The 23,200-nt window shown below is 37.9% G+C and overlaps 1 protein-coding gene across 2 annotated transcripts in view; it reads right to left on the reverse strand.

Moving 5' to 3' along the window:
- Window positions 1-355: 355 nt before the first annotated feature.
- ADCY8 (adenylate cyclase 8 (brain)) overlaps window positions 356-23,200 on the reverse strand; it is a 123,462-nt gene continuing 100,617 nt past the window's right edge. For both annotated transcript variants that reach the window (XM_014965492.1, XM_014965491.1), the window contains 6 exons: window positions 20,560-20,641; window positions 15,623-15,781; window positions 11,730-11,876; window positions 5,407-5,499; window positions 2,410-2,524; window positions 356-928 (listed from right to left, as the gene is read on the reverse strand). In XM_014965492.1, the coding sequence (XP_014820978.1) occupies window positions 441-928; window positions 2,410-2,524; window positions 5,407-5,499; window positions 11,730-11,876; window positions 15,623-15,781; window positions 20,560-20,641 (1,084 nt within the window). In that variant the 3' untranslated portion in view covers window positions 356-440. The remainder of the gene's footprint in view (window positions 929-2,409; window positions 2,525-5,406; window positions 5,500-11,729; window positions 11,877-15,622; window positions 15,782-20,559; window positions 20,642-23,200) is intronic.

Here is a 23,200-nt window from a genome sequence, read left to right on the forward strand (position 1 = left end):
GAGAGTAGGCAACTAGCTTAGATGCATATAATTCTACTTGAAGGCAACTAAAGGTGAGAAGAACATACTCAATCTCATTATGCCTTTGCTTTCACCCAGAATGTGTGGGTAGTATTCCCTCCTTTCCCTGTAATTAACTCCCTACACAATTTATGTTCTAAATCCCTCCAGTCAGGGGTTTATTCTTGCCTCTTTCTCCAAGTAGCTGGCACAGCAGAGTGGTGGCCTGCAGCTACTATGTCTGCACATTCAGAGGTTAATCACAACATGGGGAAGAAACGCTGGCACCATTTGTTAAAATGTAGGAATTTGAATCTCATCGAAATACCACACCAGAAAATAATCACACTTCTTCTAAAAAAAATTAAACCCTTTTTATTTGTATATTTATTTTTATATATAAAAGAAATACAAAAAAAAGAACACAAACAAAATGCTGATCATGGCAATTCAGTTTTGTCAGCCCCCTCTGCCTGGGCTGCTGCCTCAGGTCCACCAGGAGTGAGCAAAGTCCTCCGGTTGTAATGTCCTTTTATGATTCCAGAGTTATTGTTCTCATTAAGGATTTGCTTCTGTTTTTGCCTGTTAAGAGACTGTACAAGTCCTAATACAACAGCTGCTAGTGAATACTGTCCAGTCAGTTTTCTTGGTTGTAAGATTAAAGGATTTGGTTGAACTCTTCCTAGAAGAAAATATGTTTTGATTTTTCCTTCCTGTTCACTGATACCTTTGACATAAATCTCTCCTCGGTAGTCGAAGGCAAATCCCCGGTCCTTCAGGATCAGATACGTTTCTTCAGGCACTTGTATTCTGTCACTAACACCTGTGCTGTCCATTCGACTTGCTAAGTTAACCGTTTTGCCCCAGATATCGTATTGGGGTTTCTTAGCACCGATAACTCCCGCAACAACAGAGCCATGGCTAATCCCTATTAAAAAAAAATAAATAAAAAAATATTGAGAAGAGATAGTCAGACAGGAATGGCTGAAAACTGCATTTGCACTTAAGAGCCAGATAAAGATACATGTATCTGAACCAGGCTTCAAGCTTAAGGAAGAGGTGGGTATACAAAGAAGGTAAGAAAAAAAAAAAGCCAGAAAAGCTAGAAAATATGAAAAACCATATCCACAGAGTTATTTTACAGGACACCCATCACAGTGGAACCACAGTTCTTATATATCATCTCTATTCTGCACACTATTGCCAAAGCTCCTGCAAACTGATACTTACATAGTAGGAAAGATCTTTCTTTCTGGGCTTACACTTGTTGAAGGTAACCTTCTTAGTGCTATACAGTCAAGAAATTAGATTCTTATGTTCCATGAAATGAAATTATTAAAGTATTCTACCAAGTTATTGAAAGACTGTGTCTTTTAAGATTGTTGCATAAACTCAAGACAAGTAATAATATAGAAGAGATTATATTTTTTCTACAGCAGTGATTTAAGAATACATTTAGTGGTAGTGAAAGAAACATCTTTGGGAAAGGCTCTTATTTTTTTAGATTTTTTAAAGAATATTTTTGTTAAATTGGTAATAGAAATTATTTCCAAATATTCCTGCATTCATGCTCTATGAAATCTTTGCAGTGATCCACAGGGTGGATGCATGTTCCCTGAGAAATCTTGGGAACTGAGAGTTTTCTGTTCAAAACTCTTAAAAAGTGCAGATCACAGACAGTGATGTTGCAAGCTCCATGCTGTTACTAATCAATATACTTCAGCTTTTATATGGCAGGGTTATCTATAAAGGACACATGTTTCTTCCAGGTTTTTGTTTTCAGTCAGTGATTCAGTCAACATGAGAAGCCATCAGATTTACTCCTCCTGTGTGCCACACATTCAGGCCAGCTTTTCATGTCCCATCTTACAAGCCATCCAGGATAGTAGATTCCTCATCACTGTGATTCAGAACTGCTGACACTGGGACAGGTCAGATCTGAACTGAAATTAAATTTTTGTGCAAAATCAAGGTACTACACATGGGATTAAGGCTAAACTACTATTACCCCTTTACTGGAGAAGAATCTAAGACAAGGAAGTAAATCTGAGACTATGCAAGCCAGTGTCGAGCTTGGAGGTAGGTCTGGGCTGCCCAGTTCACTTTTTGTGTTATACCTATGGGGTCTTGGCCAGACTTTTTAAAGACAGTAGCTTAATTATGCTACCTATTCATAACGCATTAAACCTTAGAACTCCTGCAGTCCACAAATGAGGGCCCATATTCTGCAAATGGAGTATTTCTTATTTCTAACTTTGCCTGGGATAAGGCACATTTGAAAACAGAGGCTACGATATTTGGAGCCTCTTAAATTGTACATGTCCTTGCAATGTTCCTGGGGTGCATTTACAGTGTTAGATCCTTGCAGACAAAATCCTATTTTACTTCTCATGTTTGACCTATGCTTACCGATACGAAGTTCAAAGTTGTTAAATGAATGCTTGTTGATCTCTTGTATGCTTTCATTCAGAGCTATGGAGAAGTCGGCCAGAGCACACAAATGCCCCCATTTGTCTTCACATTGCTGAGGAGTAAGTTATAAACCAATATGTTAGAAAAGTTTTGCATTTGCTTAATTCTCACCCATCCCTATCAAGTATATGAATTTGAAATTTGTAAGAACAGTCTCAACATGCTAGATCCAAGAGAGCTAGGTTGTTACTATTAAGGGTAATGCTTCCTATTTGTATTCCATCACTATTATACCTGGATACAGACAAGATTAGTGTGAGGTACCAAAGAAAGTAATTTCTTGTCAATAATCTAAGAGGCAACCATGGGAATTAATAAAACATGTGAATTCTATCTAAGGCTAAGAAAGACGGTATAAAAGAGGATTGAGACAGCTCAGGTGCAAGGGACAAAAACCAGTGAGAACGAGGGATGACCCCATAAGCAAGAAGCAGAGCAAAAGAAGTGAAAGATGTAATTCTCCTTTGCTGAAACTACCTCCCAGGAAAAGCACCAGGTCCAGTGCTCCCAGGGATGGAATAGTGACGGGAACAAAAGGGCAAGCCAGGCAACCTAGGACTCATTAAGTGGGAGAGAAAAGGCTACAGAATACTGTAAATCATTAATTGCCTCTGTTTAGAGCAGTCAGGTCACTCCCTGCTCCTTGTCTCTGTTTCCATTCCTACAGGGCAGTCGATATACAGATGGGGACCAGGAGAGGGTTTTAGTCTTCCCAGACACAAACAGAGCAGATGATGGGGCAGGGACTCTCAAAGGAGGACAGGGAACTCCTTAATTGTTTCTCTGAATGGACAGCCCTGGTTTTGTCGCAGTGGTGGTATAATGTCATCTCATCTATTCTGAAGCCAGGTAATTCTTTCATCAATTTTCAGTCCATAGGAATGAAGCATTGCAAGTCCCACCCTGGGTCATACAGTCCAGCCATTTGCAACTTCTATCATCCTCAGTGTTTAATACTGAACATAAGCATCTCCCTGGCATCACCCTGTTCTGTTCACACTGTGCTCAGTCCTTGTCCTCAGCCTCCTTCAGTTCACAGCATGCCAACAGCCATCAGCAGCCCTCACCTCCTATATGCTGACAAGGTGACAGACATATATGGAGGAAGACAAGTATATTTTAAATATACATAACTGTTCCATTAGGCTATTATAGTTCTAGAAAAAAGATGAATTAATCAGTCTTGGAAATGCAGCAAAGATTTTTTTCTTCCTTTGAATTTTTACCCAGATCAATAGTCAAAAGAAGTGGTTAGGAGCTGTGTAGCTATAACCAGCTACCTCCCTGATGTTAAGGCCTTCTTTGCTCATCTCTGCACAGAAGCATTTTGAGTTGGAACAAAAAAAATAGCTCATGTGTGTCTAGTTTTGTGGATTTCTAGCTGTCAGCATCACTTGTTACTCTGTAGGTGGGAGATGCTCAGCTAGTTACACTCCACATGTTTTATAATGTATTCTAAACAAACAATGGAAATTTTCTAGTTTATAAAGCTTACGCTAATCTGGCTACTTCTTTTCTCATAATTGCAATCAATGTGGGCAGATCTGATTCCCACTCTGTGGTTGATCTGGGGCAGCACAACATTTTTTGTGCTGCTCTTCCTCAGGGAGAGGCACCAGTTGCTAAGCAAGACAGATTTCAGCAACAGCCGACCTTTTGCTGGATGGTATTTTAGAGTCTCATCTTATTCCTTTGGAGACCCTGTTTCCAGACATGTTCTTGGGTGTAATTATGAATTAATTTCTCTCATCTGACTTATCTGAGGTTTATGGCTATGACTATGCATGTGTCTTCTGTGGCTGATTTTTCTCTCAGCTTGGTTTGCATTCTGCAAGTGAGGGCAACATGCAGACTTCTGGCTGTATGATGTTCTTCAGAGTGGGATCAGCAGAAACGTTACCTGTTTAGGAGACTGGTTGACAGAGTCCCTTGAGAGGTAGTCCTGAAGGGCAAAGAGGTCCAGGAAGGCTGGACATTCTTTAAGAATGGAATTTTAAAGGCACAGGAGCAGGCTTTCATTATGTGCCAAAAGATAGAATCACAGAATTGTCTAGGTTGGAAGGGACCTTTAAGATCATCTAGTCCAACCATCAACCTAACTCTGATTAAGAAAAAGTCACTAAGCCATGTCACTAAGCACTATGTCAACCTGCCTTTTTAATACCTCCAGGGTATTCAAATTCAAAAGTCATTTTTTTCAATATTCTAATTCAAAAGTCGATTTGCCTGGTGCAAATTTTTTACACTGAAAGGGTTATTAAGCCTTGGAATGGGCTTCCCAGGGAAGTGGTTGAGTCACCATCCCTGGAGGTATTTAAAAGATGTGTAGATGTGGCACTTGGGGACATGATTTAGTGATGGACTTGATAGTGTTCAGTTTAGGATTGGACTCTATGATCTTAAGGGTCTTTTTCAATGTAAATGATTCTGTGATTCTATGCTTCAGTTGAACTGATGGGTCTGCTTTCTTTTTGAAGCATAGTTTATCATGTTGTCAGTAGATATACAGCTGCATCATCACAAAAAAGTATAAATGTAGCCTTACACTTGCATAAGTATGCTGTCAGTTAATAGATCTACTCCATAGATTTTTGGAGGCTGTCAGCCAAATTCCAGTCTGAGTTACAGTGATAACTTTAGATTATGTCCGAAGATATAGATAGACCTGCTCTAGATTCACATCAGTGTGATTGAAAGAAGATATTTTTTTTCTCTCCTATAAACCTAAATTTGAGGAAAGGATCCATATGGTTCTTGTTCCAAGCACAAGATGGCATTTCAATTCATCAAGAAGTGCAACTGTTCTCTGCCAGAAGCCCCAAATGTCTACTTTCTTTTAGCAAACACAACTCTATGAACATCATAAAGATAACACTAATATGAGTGATTGGACACACCAAAAACTTTGCTTTTTAAATAAAACTATTCTCTTACCTGTTTTTCAGGTGATAATCCTGACACGGCCATGTATGTGCTGCCAATCGTTTTAATTTTTTCAATATCTTGAAATCTCTCTTCACCTAGTAACTAATACATATATAAAAAACCCTCACTGTTACTTCTGTAATTATTAATGCAAAATGCTTCTAAAGATATTGAAATGAAACATTACACTTATGGTATCTTCCAGTTAGTCATGGCACACCACTCAATCTGGGTTCTGGGGCACATTGAGCTGGGATTTTGCAACATCATCTACTCACAGAATGCATTCAAGCTAAAATCTGCTGTGCTCTGTAAAGCTGTTTGGTAAATCACATAATGGATAATATAAGACTGCATATTCATACCTTAAATGCAGATGAGTCCTGTGTTGCCTGAGGGTATAATCACTGAAATTTAGTGAAGGCAAACTCTCTGTGTATGTATGTGTGAATACAAGAAGACTTGATCACTTTTAAGTGTTCTTAAATCTCTTTTGGAGGAACTTAGTTTTGTAAATTAAGTGCTGCTACAATAACAATTCAGGTGATGAGACCAGTGTTAAAGGGAATTTAATACACTGAAAATAACTGTTTTAATTTTCTTACACAACCAATGGATGGAGGTAGATGCCTCCAAAGAACTTCTATGAGAAATCAAGTCCTCCTGTATCCCATGCTTCCCTCTACTTACTGTTAGACCTAACACTGCTGTGTACATTGGATCATTCAGTCTGCATTTATGTATTTTCTCCTTCTACAAAAAACACAGGGAATCAACGGGTAGTGGTAAACACCTGTATCTATTTGGGATAGCTATAGTAGCCATAAAGAACTTGTCAGATTGAGACTTTCCATGAAATAGAAACCAGAGCCTTACATTCCTTGAGAGACCTAAGCAGAGTTCAGTTTGTGAACTCTATCAATGGCAGTAGAGCTTTATGCGGAATATGGGCTTGTAACACCTCATCACAGGCTTTATAAATGTGTATTGCTGATGTTAATAGCAAAATGCCCTGGGAAACTTCATGATAAACAATATAGTATCTAATAAATTTAGGTACCAATATGTTTAGGCAGCCCTTGAAGAAAGAAAAACAGTTCACAGAGAAAAAGATTTTCAAACTTTTAGTTCTAAAAGCTCAACTTAGTTTGGATTTAAATGAAAAAAATTTTTGCTGTGGTCAGGCAAAAAGTTAATGAAGCATTTCCCCCTTTTTTATAGACTGTTGTGCATTCTTTTTCCATCTTGTGGGTTTGAGTTTCCTGTCAATTAAAAACTAAAGGGATTATTTCATTCAAAGGGAGAAACATACCAAAGGCACAACATGAAATATCCCCTGCCATTGAACTAACCACAGAGTACGTCAGCCGGAGCGCCGGGGTCTTGGAAGCTTTGCTGTTCGCGTACAGATATCGCACCATCTGTCTCTAATGGGAGGCTGCACAGCATTGTGCACAGGGAATACAAAGCCATATGGTTAATGGCTCCCTTCCAAGTCAGGAAAGTCCAAAAACTTGACCTGCTTCTCATTTTTCTTCAGACTACTAGAGAAGCCCATTATCTACGTTTCCCCTCCTACAAGGGCAGCTCTTCCAACTGCTCTCTTAAAGAAAAAGATCATTGCTTGTAGCTCTGCTTCTGTGAGCAGTCTGAGAGCACCAGGTGTGTGGGCAAGGGGAGAAAATGGTCTTGGTTAAAAACAGCGTATATTTTCATTTCCAGATGGTTGCTGGAAGCAACAGCAAACAGCACAGTAATTTTAAATGCATGATAAATATCTAAAACTACTCTTTTTAAGAAAAAAAGAGCCTATTGCCTGTGAGGCAATTTAGAAGAAATAATATCGTTATCTTTTTTCTTCTCATTCATTATTGTTTTCAAATCTCTATTTTTTTCCTGCTTTATCATGCCTGTTAGATAGCTTCTTTTCTTCTTCAAATAATGGTTTATTTACCACTTACTTTCTTCATAAGATGATGGATTTTGATATTTGGGAAGGATGCTCCTACTCAGTCCAAAATCAGCTGCTATTTGTTACGACATTTTAAATAAGCTTGCTAATTTACCAAGATAGTCCAGGGAACATTTTCAAACAGTAGAATGTAGTTGGTATCTGAAAAGCAATTGATGGCTTGATGCTGCATTTCATGTACAGCCAAGGTTATATTGAGGTCAAACCCTGGGATATACACATGCAATGAAACATGTACAAAGTACTACAAAAGAGAATGTTCTGGCACATGGCACACAATTTCAAAGTAATCAGCAGAGTCTGAAAGCAGGATCCTATGTTCTGTTGAAACCTCTGTTAGTGGCAACATAATATATTAAAATCTGTTGTCATAAACACCATGTAAATCACTGCTCAATAAAGGAAAAGGGGGAAAATAGAGCCCATGAACTAGAAAGCTCTTATTAAAGCACAAATCCCAACTGTAGCATCAGTAAGAGACATAAATGATAGATTAAAACAGCTAGAAAGAATACTAAATTAAAAAAAAATCCTTCAAGACTCATAATCTTCAGGAGAAATGTTCCAACATTATTATTTTGGTGCAACATCTCTAAGAATGGGAGTTTTGCCCTGTATCTGTCTTAAGGCTACAGTCACATAACCAATGGGCAATTATAAAAGTAGATTTGCAATGTTCATGTTTGGTTCTTGATGTATGAACTGTTCCTGTCAACACCTCCGTGCTTGGGTACAAAATAGAACATCATATATAACTGTATTCTATAATGATGCTATATGTCAAATTAAAAAAAAAAAATATAAAAAAATCTCCTTTTGTCAGTCCAGAAACCAACACCTCCCATTCTGCCTCAGTCAATAGGAAGCCTGGATAATTTGGAAGTGAACAGATTTGTGAGCCATGAGGGAAAAAAAACCCAGGGTAAATGCTGTGTTTTGAGAAGAGTCAATTACTTACCCACCAAGACTGACTTTTGGACCAGGTTCCCCTGGCTCCCTAAGAAAGACTCAGTCACAACGCGACTCCTCTGTGGGCTCCTACCCCATGCAGATGTTGGTGGCAAATTCTGTTTCACAGTTTGCTATTTTTCGTTTGACTGCCCTTCCCTGTCTAACATTCTAACTCTCTCCAATAGCTGGAAAACAAAATAGCAGATCTGGATTGTAAGTTTTCTGTTTTGAAGTACCAAGGAAACTCTTCTAAAAAGAAGACAGAAATAGCCCAGATCTCCTCATACATCTATCACATTTTTCAAACTAGGTCAATTTGTATTTTTACCACCACTTTAATTCAGAAACACCTTTCTGGACCTGTGGACACAGCTTCTCTTACTACCTACATAAGGAAAGGAGGGTACTCACAATGTGGAATCTGATTTGAGACTAGAAACTCAGTTCAGTCATTGGAACATAGATGTCTAGCGTCATCTAGAACATGCTTCCCTGAAAACTCTCCAATGACTTGCTCCAGCACAGTATGAGTTTTCTGAGGGTACATTATGGGACCTGAAAATACCATTTGGGTGTCTCAAATCACCTAGGATATCTCAAATGGCATCAGGTACCAATGTCTTACACTCCTGTGCTAAGACTTGTACATTTGGGTATCTCTACAGGGGTGTTCATGCGATGCTGAGGAGCAAAGTTTTCCTATGGCTAACAGAGCTGCTCGGCTCTCAAGCTGCACATCTGCATGTTACTTCCAGGGCTGTGTTGAGACAGCAGGTAATCTTGGCAAGAAACATCACGAAAAACAAGGAACAGTGACCTAATGTAATGTCAGTCAATAGTTACATGACAACATTACTGGCCCTGAAGCATCATATCTGGAATGACTTCTGGTTCTTTTTCCATGGGTAGGATTACTCACTTCATTTGTTCTGTCTGGTTTAACACCTTTCAGATTGCTTAGACAGAAAAAACTAATGGTATGACCATGATGGAAGTAGGTTAGCAGTCAGCAGGGGATCACATAATTTCATTTACTACCTGTACCAAGAACATATCTATTATTCAACTAAACATGTCTGGGACACAATACAGTCCCTAATTAGGTCCTTTATTAATTACAGAGCAGGTGTTAGGGGCCTGGATGCAATATTGTGTTAGGGGTTTTGATGAAAATCTTGTCTTCAGGAATCGCCACAGCAACAATGGAATTTTGTTGTGAGGATTATATGAGCATGCATGACAAAATATCTTAAATTAATTCATAGCAATGGGCTTTGCATTAAGTTTGATCCATAATAATTTTAATCATATCTGGAATGAAAAACAAAACTATTAATCAAGAAGCATGCTGACAGCTGTGCAAGGTCTCAGAGATAAGAAGCAGGTATTTATACCTATAGGGAAAGCGGTGCAGGAGCTCAGCATGTTACAGAGCTTTTCGCATAGGAGAGTAGTTTTGTTTTCTACTAAAATGCGCAGGGATACATCCCCTGTGTATTCTTCTGTTTCCTACTAGTATTTTTAATATCTGTCTAATCATCTGAGTAAACTCTCAATTTCTTTTGTCTTTCAGAGTTTGGTAATCTTATTCCTGGTACAGTTTTTGTGAGCTACCACTCTGAACATTCCCCATGCAGATGGCCAGGATGAGGAAGGATGAAGGTGCAGTTAGGCTCCTGATCTATGTCCATATTTAGCTTCTAGCATCTGGCATGGGGACAGGTATCTTTGTTTTCAAAAAAAAGTGGGAAAGTCAATTATTCTTTTGTGCCTTTGTTTTCCACTTATGAAATGAAGATAACATAGCTTCCACCAGAGCAGCAAATAGAAAATAAATTCTTCAAAACTTTTGAGAGGCCTCAGGTATTTGCTGCTCAGGGTGGAATAAAAAAAAAAAAATATATATTTTTTTCTTAATCTCTTTTTCTCAGTTGTATGCCTTCCGCTTTCATCTTTTCCTCCAGTACCTTCCTCTAAAGCCCTTGGAGATACTTCAAAGCAAAAAAAAACCCAAAACAAAACAAAAACTCTAGGCTAGGTCCTCAAAGAGAAATAGATGTTTAAAGTAGGACTGAGGTAGAACTAAATAAATTTTAAAAAAAAGAGGATTGATTCTGAAATCTTCATTCATCTGTATTCTAAACCCTGGAGAAGTCTGAACTCTGCCAATGCTTTACCTTCCTGGAAAAAAAAGTGTCTGCAGGCTTAATCTATGCACAGATGCAAAGACTTAGTATGCCTTCCTGTCTTCCATCAAAAACTCAATCTTTTGCACTCTGATAATGCTGTTTGAGTTTACAGCCAAAGTGGTAAAAGATGTTATCTTTTTTCAAACCACAACCTAAGTGGAGTTATTTTCCTTCCTTCCTATTTTTTTTGGTTGTTCCATGGTTACATAGCTCATGTGGGATGGGAAATCCAGATCCAGCTCCTTCGGAGAGAACAAATTCTATTTTCTTGAGTTGTATCTTAATTTTAAGCTGACAAGACACTCCTCACTTCTCCAGTTGATACTCTACCACAATAGAGAAATTAACTAAAAAATTCCTTGGTATAGAGAGATTAAACAGAACATGGATTTCTTGGGCAGGACATAATTCCACCTGTCTAAGCACCTTTACTGACTTACAGGCAGAGTTTGCAATACCAACTAGGCATCTAGCTCCTGACTTCCTCTTCAGTTTTCAATTTTTCCTTGCTTCCACCTGGCAATAGCTACATTGGGGATCTGTTTACCTTACTTCCTCCTCAGCTTGCTTTCTGAAATTAACTGGACAAGTTACCTAAATGAATTATTTTTCCTTTCTGTGTTCTTCCCATTTTATTTTTTTATTAAATTTCCCTTCACCTCCCCTGTAAAGCAAGAAGCTGTATTTTATTTACTTCTGTATAAAATACCTGACCAGATAAGTCTCCTCAGTTAATATGTCACCACCTTTCATTCTCTACCTGAGATTTGATTCTGAGCTGTGTGCTTCACGTTTAACTTGACACTGTTTTACCTTAAAAATTCATTGAGGCCATTCAACCAATGTCTTCAAAACAATACCTTCATCTGTTTGCATTTAGACCACTAATTTCGAGAACCATTCCAAATATCTTCATCCTTCTTTTTTCTACAGAATTAAAGCATGTTCTACTTCTAGATACGCTGGAGCAGATTGTACTTATATTTATGCATGTTTATATTCAAATAACTGTTGATTTCAGTTTCTATCTCACTAGGTCATTCAGACCAAAGTTTGTGAAGACTAAGTGTAAAAAAACAAAATAGACAATTGTAATAAAAAATGAGACAATTATTGGAAGCAAAATAGTTACTAAATCTAATAATTTAAGATGACATATTTGGTATTTGTGAACTCATCATTTAAAGTACTATTAGATTTTATCTGGTAGCTGTTATTACCTCATCAAAATCTGCAATGATTTCATTCAACAAGCGCAGACATTCTACTCCTTGGTTATTCATCTCAGTCTGGGAGTAGAAGTCAGCAAATCCGGGAATAGAAGCAAACATCACACCAACAGCATCATAGGACTGAGAGTATAGTTCCTAAAAGAACAGTGAAGAAAAATGAAGTGGTAATATAAGGAAGAGAACATAATTGGCTGCAATTAAAATAAGTTTCTTATTTTTTTCCATGCATAGTACCTGAATACCTGAGGTTAGCATTACAGAATCAAAGAATATTCCTGGTTGGAAGAGATCATCAAGTCCAACCACAAAAAAACCCCAAACCAATAACAACAAAAAAATCCCAAAACAACTAAACAAACACACCCACCCACAGACAGATTAGTATAAATTCAACAGGAGGAAGCTGACAGCTCTCACGTTTTTAACAGGGATTATATGCAGGGTTTGCCCTTTCTTTGAAAGCCTTCTCTTTCTGCTTCTGAGGTCAGGGGGCTACACCAGGAGAAATTAAATCAAATTTTTCATTTTGATTTGTATAGGGAACCACTTAAAGAAATGAAGAATTCATTTACAAGTATGAATACCAGATAATCAAGCACTGTTAGTCAAATGAAAGGAACTTAATGTGTATTATATATTATTGTTTAAGTCTGTCTCATGAATGTTTGCAGCTGACAATATATTTCTAAATTTGTTGATTAAGGGGGATCAGATGGGCCCATTTAAAATGTCGAATATGACCTCTTTGTAAAGAGTCCTCTCAGTTACCACATTTCCTGGTGGATAATTTCTATTCACACTACTGCAGCTCTTTACAAGTTTATTTATTAACAGGTTTTCAGAGAGCCCTTACTCTGGTAAACCATGGTTCTCCTAAGGTGACTATGGAGCCAATTGGTTGCCTGGCTCTGGGAGAGGTTCCTGCTGTTAGGCTTTGAAAGGAGGGAGAAATAGAAATGAGGGCGATAATGGAGTTACTGGGGGCAGAAAGCAGCTTATAAGGAATCAGACACAGGAGGCTGTTAGGATAAAGTGTGCCCTGGAATAAGCTTCCACTTACATTATCCATATAATTCACTCTGGTACTAAAAGACAGACCAGACAGATGGGTTCTGGTCATTATATATGTGAAAATGTGGTCAGTTCTTCTCTGAATATAAAAAAATTTTTAGGAACAAAACTAATTTCAACTTTAAAAATGCCAAGGACAGAGGCCCCCCCAACTCTTGATATGCTTTTCTAGTGGGTAATATGTCACAACCATATGCATTCTCTTTTGTTTAATTATTTTCTAGCTTCAGCTTCTGCAGTTTTACCCAACGGCAGATACTTTCATTTCTGTTCTGGGACTTCTCTTATGACATTCTGACCTGGAGTAGTTGCTTCTCAATGTTCTTAGTGTGCTTAGGATGTTAGTGTGCTTAGTTAGCAACGTTAGTGTGCTCTAGGAAATTTCAGTGCTTTGTTCTCATGATAAAAGGACATACTGGTGGACGCTATACACCTGATGTGAACACCTCAGGCTCCTCTTCTTCCTTTATCCTGCTTCTCCCTAGAAAAGCATCCTGAACCCCTGCCCTGCACTTTGCTATTCTGCTAATGCTGCTACTTATCTAGACTCTTTAACAATGCGTCCTACAGTAAAAGTGGGGAAATTTTGCTAGTTTCCAAGGACACTGCAAAGCTTTGATTAAGAAAAAACATGACTGATTCCCTTCCTGCTCTTACACTTGCTTTCACTGAAGAACATCTTCAGGGTCATGGAAACCATACTCTAAGGACACTCTTATTCCCTTTCATAGATACAGAAAAAAGTAATTCACCCGTTAGTCCGTGGATGTTTATGGAAAACTAGAATATATGTGCTAGGAGAAGCATATATACACTCAGGCATACTTCTTTCCTCAGATTGAGAAGACCGAAAACAACTGGCTGAGCCTTCAGCTGCTCAGTTTTTCTATTTTTGGTAAGAAGCATCAAGACAGAAATAATACATCCACAAGAAAACGCTTACAGTACACATTTGGGAATTCATTTTTTGAGAGCAGGGAAATTAACTTAATGGTCAGACATGAACTGCAGGATTGATTGTACTGAAGTCTGGTAGATGTTACAGCCAGCCAGCTCACGCATAAATCATCCCTAAGTATAGTCACTCTGGAAATTGCCTTACAAAAAGCAGGGGTGGTGGAATTGAATTCAGTGGCAAATTATTGAAGCATCAGCAGTGATCCATGGGGCATCTGTTTGCTTTTGAAGATTATTATGCATGTAAGTGTATGTGAATGAATGTGTAAGAGAGGACACGTATTCCCTGAAAATCCATAATGCAGATAGGCCAGAACACACTCATGAGTGGTATCGGGGTCTGCTCCATTTGCAATGAAGCATTTTAACCTGGTTGCTTTCACACATACATTTTCTCGTGTGCAGAGCAGTGTTTTTATGGCAGTTTAATACCCACTGAGTGTAAAATCCCTCAAGAGGCTGATTTCTAAAGTGCCTTTCCTTGTAGTTTCTTACTATGTCATCCTTCCCTAGGTGATATTTGAAATCACATCTTCAGAACACAGCGATTCCTCATTGTGCAGTTTAATTCATCTGGCTACATCTGTTTCCAAAATGTACAATCAAAAAGGATAGCCTTGATTTCTTTTTGCTGCACAACGAATAGATATGTTACTGCTAACAACCTGAATCTTGCAACATTTGTAAGCTCTTCATTATAAAAGATAATTCCAATAATACATGAGAAAATTCCTGTTTCATCATACAATAGCCCTTATTCACAGATAACGTTATAATATGCATTTGCCTTATTTGAGATAAGAAGTGACTTACTGCTCAGTAAGCAGAAATGAATTCTGGACTTTTTATCCCTTCAGCAACTTCCCTTCAAATTCTGTTTTAGGAATATCCAGAGACTCCATTATTAAGCTTTTCTTCGTGTACTACAAACACTCTTTAGGAACATAGCTACAAACTATATTTCTGAAATGGCTGTTCTGTTAACTACTCCAAGAAGACAATTCAGGGGCAATATGATAGAGCATGGGTCTGAAGATGCAAGAGGCACAGGTCTGTTGCAGCCTGTTGCTCAGATTCCGTCCATAATAACTGGCAGGGCTATAATAATACTTCTGTTTTAAGGTTGCACAGGCTTTCTGTTAAATTCATGCATATTTTTTTAGGAATATTAGCTTTTCGTAAACTCAGAGGTTGGAAGGAACCTCTAAAAGTTCTGATACAACTCCCACTTGAAGCAGGGCCAATTAGGTCAAGTTTCTTGTGGCCTTGTTCAGTTGAAGGTTGAATATCTCCAAGACTGGAGATTCCACAACCCCTCTGAGCCCAGATGCAATACCTACTATCCTGGGACTTTTTTTTCCCCTTGTAACTAAACGGAGATTTTTATTCCTGCAACTTGTGTCATTACTATTAATCCTTCCACTTGCATGTTAGAGAAGAGTTTGGATCCGTCTTCTCTATAAACACCCATTAGGTATTTTAAGACAATTATGAGATCTTCTTTCAGATTGTTCCTCTTCATGTTGAATGAATCTAGCTCTCGGCCTCTCCTCTTATGTCATGTGCACCAATCCCCTGATCATCTTGATGGCCCTCTGCTAGACTTGTTCTAATAGGTCCAAGTGTCTCCTACTGGTGAGCCTGAACCTGGAAACACCACTCGAGATGTGGTCCTAGAAGAGCAGAACCCTTTACTTTAAGACATGAATGTTTTGTAGTGTGGATCAGATATCAAATATTGGCAGTATTGGTGTAATGAATCCTATTGAGAACTAAGTTCTACCAATTTCCTAACAGATCTGCTTTTATTTCGTTAATTAAACAAAAGTATCGGAAACAAAGACAGTACATACTTCATTGTCCCGATCCTTCTCCAGGAAGTGACGTGCAACGTGACTGGGCAAAATATTCCGTAGCATATTTTCATTGTGCTCCCTTAACTCCTTCATCTCATTGATTTCTTCTTTTGCTTGAACACGCCACAGGAAATCCAGCCTTGCTGTGTATTCCAGCTATAGTGCCAGAGAGAAAAAAAAAAAGGCAAAAATAAAACCTGACAAGATAAGAGTAGAGATTGTATTTTCATCCTGGCAGGCTGCTCCTGCCCTGTAACCACCTTCATTGCTGCTAAAGATCTTTGACTCTGAAAGAATTTGATTTCATTGCCAGAAAAAGAGCTTATTTCTTTGCCTTGTGTATAGTGAGTGTCTCAGAGGAATTTTAGGCAAAATAATATTTGTCATATTACAGCAGGTAGAAAATGTCACAAAAATATTTTCCTTTTAAAGACCTATTTATTAATTAGATAATGGAGTCAGACAGGAGATAAGGTATTAGAAGATATTAGTATGAAATAAATTTGTTCTACTTTTCATATGTGTTTTTAAATGAAATAGTTTTAATGAGAAAATAGCATAAGGCTCATTCTAAACATTTTGCAGAGGCAGGTAATTTACTTCTCAAGGATGAGCATCTTTCAGCAAAACTATATATAACAGCCCAACACATTCCCAAAGAGGACTTTCAAATCTGTGGCACCAAAATGAGGTATTTCTACTGTTGGGACATGCACTTATTTGCAATTTAGATCTTTTAAAAGATAGTGAAAAACACGCTATTTGATATCCCCTTGAATACTCTGTCCCTGATCCAGAGTCTGCAGTCACAGTTTAGTACATGCACAGTGGCAGTGCCTGATACCCTCAGCTACAAACCAAAGTTAAATAGTTTTCAATGCTGTACGTGTACAGAACAAAAGGAAGATTCCTGCACAGCACAGCTTATGTATGCGTGTATATATATATATATGCAGTTTGTATTTTTTTATGCATATTCATATATACATAAATGGCAACTGTCTGCTAGCTGAGGTAGGGAACATATCAAAAAATCACGTTGTTTGCCTGAGAGGCACATGTGTCAGCACAAGAATGAGACCAACACCTCTAGAATTTTTGGGTGCCTTACAGTGATGGAGACTTAATCAGATTTTGATTGCACACTTATTTAGCTACGGCTTTATTGGAAATGATGGAAATATATCTACATGCTGTAAACTGAAAAATAAAATCTATTTGTGAGGCTTGAGATGCTCTAACCAGAGATAATAACCAAACACCCAGCAGAGAAGCATATCATACCAACAGATAAATGCATTCTACAATTGGGAGAGACATCAAATGGTTTGCTGAAAGGTGCTGGGATTTAGAAGGTGGTTGGGATATAATTCATGTACCAAGTTGAAGTAAAGGGCAAGCCTGCAGTGGGTGGGAATGACTAAGAGGATGTGCAGGCATTGTTTAGTGAGTCATCTTGTCCACATTTCTCCTCAACAGCAGTGACCAATGGCAAAGTTTTCAGAAGAAAATGCAAAGCACCTTGCAAGGGGCCTTGTGGGTTGACTGTACTTCAGAGAGCTTTTCTTCATAAAAGCTAAATGTGACCCCAGCTTGATATAAACTTCCAAAGTTTGTATGCATTTTAGCAGTGATCTATTTGCCCTCTGGATGCTATTGCCACCTTTATAAACAATAATCTCTTTTCCAGTTCTAATATTTTGATCTTGCATCTTGTGTCTATTAATTCTTTAAATTAACTACACCAAAAAAAAAAAAGAAAAGTCAGGAAAGAGTATTTTTAAACCATTTTAAAAACTTTTTTCAGTTTCCTTCCCCCTTCCTTTTGTGCTAGAAGACAGAGCCCATACCAGATCATAACTGACTTTTATCACTACCAGTGGCTGACTGTGAAGGCAATATCGACTATAATTTTGCAAGGAGTTCTAAAGATATAAAATACCTTTGGCTTGGACCAGGAGCTTCTGGTGGATTCTGAGTTCTTTCATGCTTCAGATAATTAATACTGCTACAATAAGAGCTTTGCAAAAACCTGTACTACAATTTCTCACAGCTGATTTTTTTTATGTGGCTCTACAGGAAAATTTCACATGTCTAAACCTAGCTCAGAATAGCAGCAGCTAATCTTTACATTTCAGATAACATCATTCTGGTTATTTATAATCACATTGTAACATGAAATACTTTTCTTGCATCATCAGTGGACAATTGAGATGAAACTGTCAGTTCAGAGATAAAAGGCTGTGCTACAAATGAGGTCTGAAAACAGAAAAAAGGTGCTTTGCCAAGTTCTGATATTTGTTAAAATATGAAAAAATAGGGTTGAGTTTTGGCTTTTGATTGTGGATTTTTTGATTGTGTGAAGAAATGTTTCTGGGCACAGTGGTGTCAATAAAAATTACTGTCTGCAATATGGATCTTGAAATGTCGAGGTTTTCTCGCCCTAATAGCTCTACAACACACCCTTACTTCCAATAGTGAGTGAAGAAAATAGAGAATGTATATTACACAGAAAGTCTAACAATGCCCATGTCTTCTAAATGGTGTACAACCCAACCTCTCTGAAGACAACTGCCACACGCAAGGAAAGCACAAGGCAAGGATCAATGTTTGAGGAGCAGAATATTCTTCCTCAGAGAATGAGAAAAGAGGATTTACATCCCAAAGGGACACTTTTAATCACTGAAAACAGTCTAACTCCAGATAAAACAAGCAAATATCCTTTTTTCAGTACACTAAAATCTGAATATAGAAAGGATAATGAAGAGATAATAACAGTAATAGCATAATACCAGAATTCGGTATGTGCCTTCCTCTCTTTTTCTCTTTCAATTCGAGAAAACTCCTCTTTGCATTTCCTCATTCCTGCTCTTTTCCCCAAACACAAAGAAGGTTCAGGAGGTCAGGTCTGTTGCAGATCAATTGCTGTGTAGGGGTGTCAGACCTTCCTCCCTTTCCACAAGGCTCTGTAGAACTAAGCTGCCAAAGTTCAAGGCTTCCTTTGTACTGAAGAGCCCCAAAAGCAGAGGAGTAAACCAGTCAGTCAGTCAACACTGGCCTATACCACCACACTCATCTGGTGTAGGCAAGATCTACACTCAGATATACAATCTAAAAGAAATCAGAGAGGATTTTGCCTTCTGTTTTATAAGGCCTCTGAGTCTGCTGTGGGAAGTTTTATGCCCAATTGGTAACACCTTCCCTTCTAAAGCCATGGCAGAAGGTTTCAGTCAAGGTTAATAAGTTTTTTATAGTGTGTGTTTTCAATAGAGATGTATTTCTAGTAGAGAAGACTATATATGGTATTGTATTTTGATAAGATTTCAAGGGACAGCTTCTGTTCATACAAAATGTTCAACTTAACTCATTAAAAAGATAAAGGACTAAATCAACACATTTTACAACAGAATAAGTCTAGTCTTGAAATTATCCTCAACACTTCTTTCATGTGCTTTTTCTCAAGCTTAGTTTGCAGAAGTACTACTGTAAAATATGTATTAGCTGTGTCAAAAAGATGTGTTTCTAGATGAAATTGGATTTCTAATAGGGAATTAGTCTATTTAACCTAATGTCATGTAACAGTAACACAACTATTTTTAACTATGGGTTTAGCACAAGAGACCCATAAGATTTATTGACTGGAGTACAAGTAAGATTCCAAGAAAGCTCTGAGTCTAATTAGATGGTCTCACACAACTTTTTCTTGAATCTCACTTAAAATTTTGGGTGCAAAAGTGGGGATTAATTTTAAATCACAATGGATAAAGAACAGTAGTTAGCTGTTCAGAAATTAAAGGCCCATAAATTTAATCTTACAAAAGACTTTTTTTTTTTTTTTTAAATCCACCTATAATAAGGCAAGTTTTAAGCTACCCTACTTCAGAATACTTTTGTACTTTGTAAGAAGCAAAGCTGTGCTGGAGGACAGCTTTATTGGACTTACTGTGCTCCCCATCAATTAAGACTATTGCAGACATATTTTTTAATGTGGTCTGGGTGAATTTTTTTATATATATTTTAGTTGGCATTTATACAGAGACCTTTAGGTTAACTCTATAATAGGAAATTAAAGAATACAAGGTAATGTTTCTGAGCACTGCTGTTAGATATTGTTGAATTGACAGAGTGGCCCTATGAATCATTTGGGAGAACATGCAGGAGTTAGCACATCGCAGGGACCATTTCCAAGGGTAGTTTGAGTGCAGCCACCCTGTTTTATGGGACAAGGAAGATTAATGGAATGGATAAAGACTGTGTTGTTCTAACAGGCCTGCTTTAGGTGGCTTTAACTCAATGCATTTGCTGTTTTAAATCTTAATTTGTCATACTTCACTCTCCCTGCTCACTGCGTATGGATTCTTGAAACACCCAGTTTCTCAGTTTCTCTTAACCATATCAGTCCTAAAGCTCTGAGGCCCCTGAATCCTGGTTATTATCTAGATCCACGTGAAAGAATTCTTGCAAGTGGTCCATGACCTGAAAAAGGTAGTTTTGGTGCTTAACCACAAATTTTCCTCTGGTGTTTTTCCTCTACGAGCATACTAAGCTATTTCATGGGGTTTTATTATTTAATGTTTGTGTTTCCCTTTCTTCATTTTCGTTTATGTCTACTCAAGTGCACAGAAGCAGTCAGATGCCACTGGAATTGTACATGTACCTAAGATAAATGAAGTCACATTTGTTCCTTCAATTCTATTAGAAAATGCAATATAGTCTGTGTATTGCTGAATATAATATTGCACATGCTCTTTAAGAATGCTAGGCAGTGTCAAATGTAGGTTTTCTTTAATAAGATTCTGCATATGGTTTATTAAATTGTTAAAGGTCATATGCTCAAGTGGATAAAAAGGCAGTTGGTATTTTGAAAGTAATTATTGTCACATCATGCAATTGCAAGTGACATAGGGAACGGTTAAAGCAAATGTTTGCATTACCTGTTGACCATGATAAAATACGGCTAAAAGGAACATTGCCATCAGTAGTAAAGATGCCTCCTTTGTACCCAGGAAGTCTGTGCTGGAAAAAAAAATCGAAAGTAAAATACAGTTATTGATTTGTAAGTGTTGTAATTATTCAGAAGATTCATTTCATGATGCATCCTGGTGTTTTTTGTTATTCTTTAAAAAATACCCTGTATTTGAAAATTTGACTTAGCAATAATTCATTTAAGAGAAGAGGGGTGTAATTAAAGTGCTCACTGTTTGAAGTCAGACAGTTAAATAACTCAATTGTAGCCTACAGTAGGCACACAGAGGGTGATGATCTTTCAATGTGATATGCAAGCTGTGCGTCAGTCATTCTGTTTTCCTGGGAGCTTAGTCAACAACCATGAACACCACAGCCCCCGCGGAGTACAGGAGTTGGGATCTGGATGGGAAATGTTGAGACTGGAGCTGGGAAAGAGAAATTTGCAGATTGTGAAAGTCAAAGGTCAGTGAACGGGCCTAGAGAGAAAAGATAGACCCAAAGGCAGGTGCTGAAAGTTAAACATCCCCACATTGTGAGAAAGATTTGGGGAAGATGACAGATTACTTAAGGAAGGAGGTATGGATCAAAGGGGAATTAAACAAATGGCAAACAGTAATTAGGACTGGTTTTACCGAGAGGAGAGCAGAGAATAAATGTCTGCATATGACAGGGGAAGTAAAGGAAACTTGCAGACAGTAGGAAAGCTAAGAAGGTGAGCTAAGAAGACACTGGCTGTATGAAATCTGCTGTATGAAATCACTGAGATGTTGTGTGTAAAGCATGAAGAAAGTGTGAGAAAATAAGGTTAAAGGGGTCCAGAACAGTTAAAGGGGGTTTCAGTTCTGAGAAGAAATTACAGTTCTGTGGAAATATGACAAAACTGAAGAAAGTGAGTATCTCTGTAATATGAGGGCATTTTAAAAAGGCAGGTTTCCCAGAGGAAAAGACATAAATGAAGAGGTTCGGGGAACTGGTAGGACCAATCTTATAGTAAAACAAAAGGCAAAAAGAACTAAATTCAGAAGTGAATCAAACCTACATACTTGGCAATTATTTTGTTGAAGGGAGATGAGAAAAAGTGAGGAAATGGTGCCTAAGAAGTGCCTAAAGCTTGAAGTTGCAAAAAAAAAACTTAACAAAGGAGTAAACAAGGAGCAGAAGTCAAAAGAGACTTTAGGACACTTCTGTCTACTTGAGATCTAAAATAAAGCTAAGTCCAGACTTGGAATCCATTTTCTGTAGTAATTTTGCAAGAACTATCAGGTGATGAATGTCAGAGTTGGGCTACTATGAGAGAGGAATTAGAAAGAGCCGAGCTTTATAGAGACTAAACCAAAAGGAAACTTTCTTGTAAGAGAGCTAACTGTGGGCCTAATGAAGAGTTCTCTGTGAGAAAATGTGCTACTATGGGATGAGTCATCAGTATGGAGCAAAAGACAGGCAGGAAACATCTTTGTCATTTGCAAATATTTTGGAATTCAATTGTTTCCCATTTTGAAGCTGTCTGAAATACAACCTCCAGAAGATTTCATTCCAGAAGGATCACTTGAGCACTGGCTGAGGGCAACAGCCTCAAAGGTCCTAGTTATTAACTTATCTGTTAATGCACATTGTGTTAATGCAGCTATAGCCACAAATATATGAGCTAGATGAGTTTCGTAGGGAGTTGCAAATCCTTATATTCAACTAATTGATATAGCTAGGAGGATAGATAAGTTTCTGGGCACACAGCCTTGAACCTTATACTACCTAATGTCAGAGGTCCTTGTCATGACTGTGGGGTATCTCAGCTGAGTTCTCTATGTTCCGAGCTGTTGGCTACTCTGGAGGGTGTTCCTGGCTCTTTGTTACTCTTCTGTGATAAAAGTCTCTGGAGAGTTCCGTTGAAACAAGGAATAGAAACTACTCTGTACTCAAGCGGGAATCTTTCTGTGCCATGCTTGATTAGTGACAAAAATTTAAGACAATGATCATGATTTCTACTTCTGGTTACTTAACCAACGTATCAGTTACTGCCATTCGTCATATTTGCTGGGCTCTTCTGTGAATACGCTGTAAGTCATATCGTTAGTCTGTAGCAGCATAACTAGCACTGGAAAGGAATTCATCCCAAATCTTTAGTACCTTGCTACTGTAGGAAGCTAGCAAGGAAAGATATGCCTGCAGAGCCATACTGCATGTAAAGATGTGGCTGTTGTTAGAATTAGTTGTCCTGCAAATCCATGCTTTTCTGTCATTCTGAGAATCTTCATCTAGCATGCACTTATAACCATAAGCAACTGCAATATGGAATTGGTCAAGTATCAAAGACTGAAGAAGTGTTTTTCTGAATGAGCTAAATCATTTCTGCTCTAGATTTGGTTATTGCAACATTTCATGCACTTCCGACTTTGCAAATTACTGTGGTTCTTCTGTCCTCCTTTTCAGTTCCTCTTCCTGGAAAGGAAGCCTGGGAGAAGAAGTCTGTCCTTCAAATGCTCTCCTACGAAATGGACCATCCCTGTGTTCTTCCTATCTTTCACAACTACATGTTATAATTTGAAATTTATGTAGTTAAACCCCTGACCATAAAAAGTCGTTTGCTCCTCTTTTCTTAAATTGAGGTAA

The sequence above is a fragment of the Calidris pugnax genome, unplaced genomic scaffold (genome assembly GCF_001431845.1).
Source record: "Calidris pugnax isolate Ruff unplaced genomic scaffold, ASM143184v1 scaffold41, whole genome shotgun sequence".
NCBI classification, from domain to species: domain Eukaryota; kingdom Metazoa; phylum Chordata; class Aves; order Charadriiformes; family Scolopacidae; genus Calidris; species Calidris pugnax.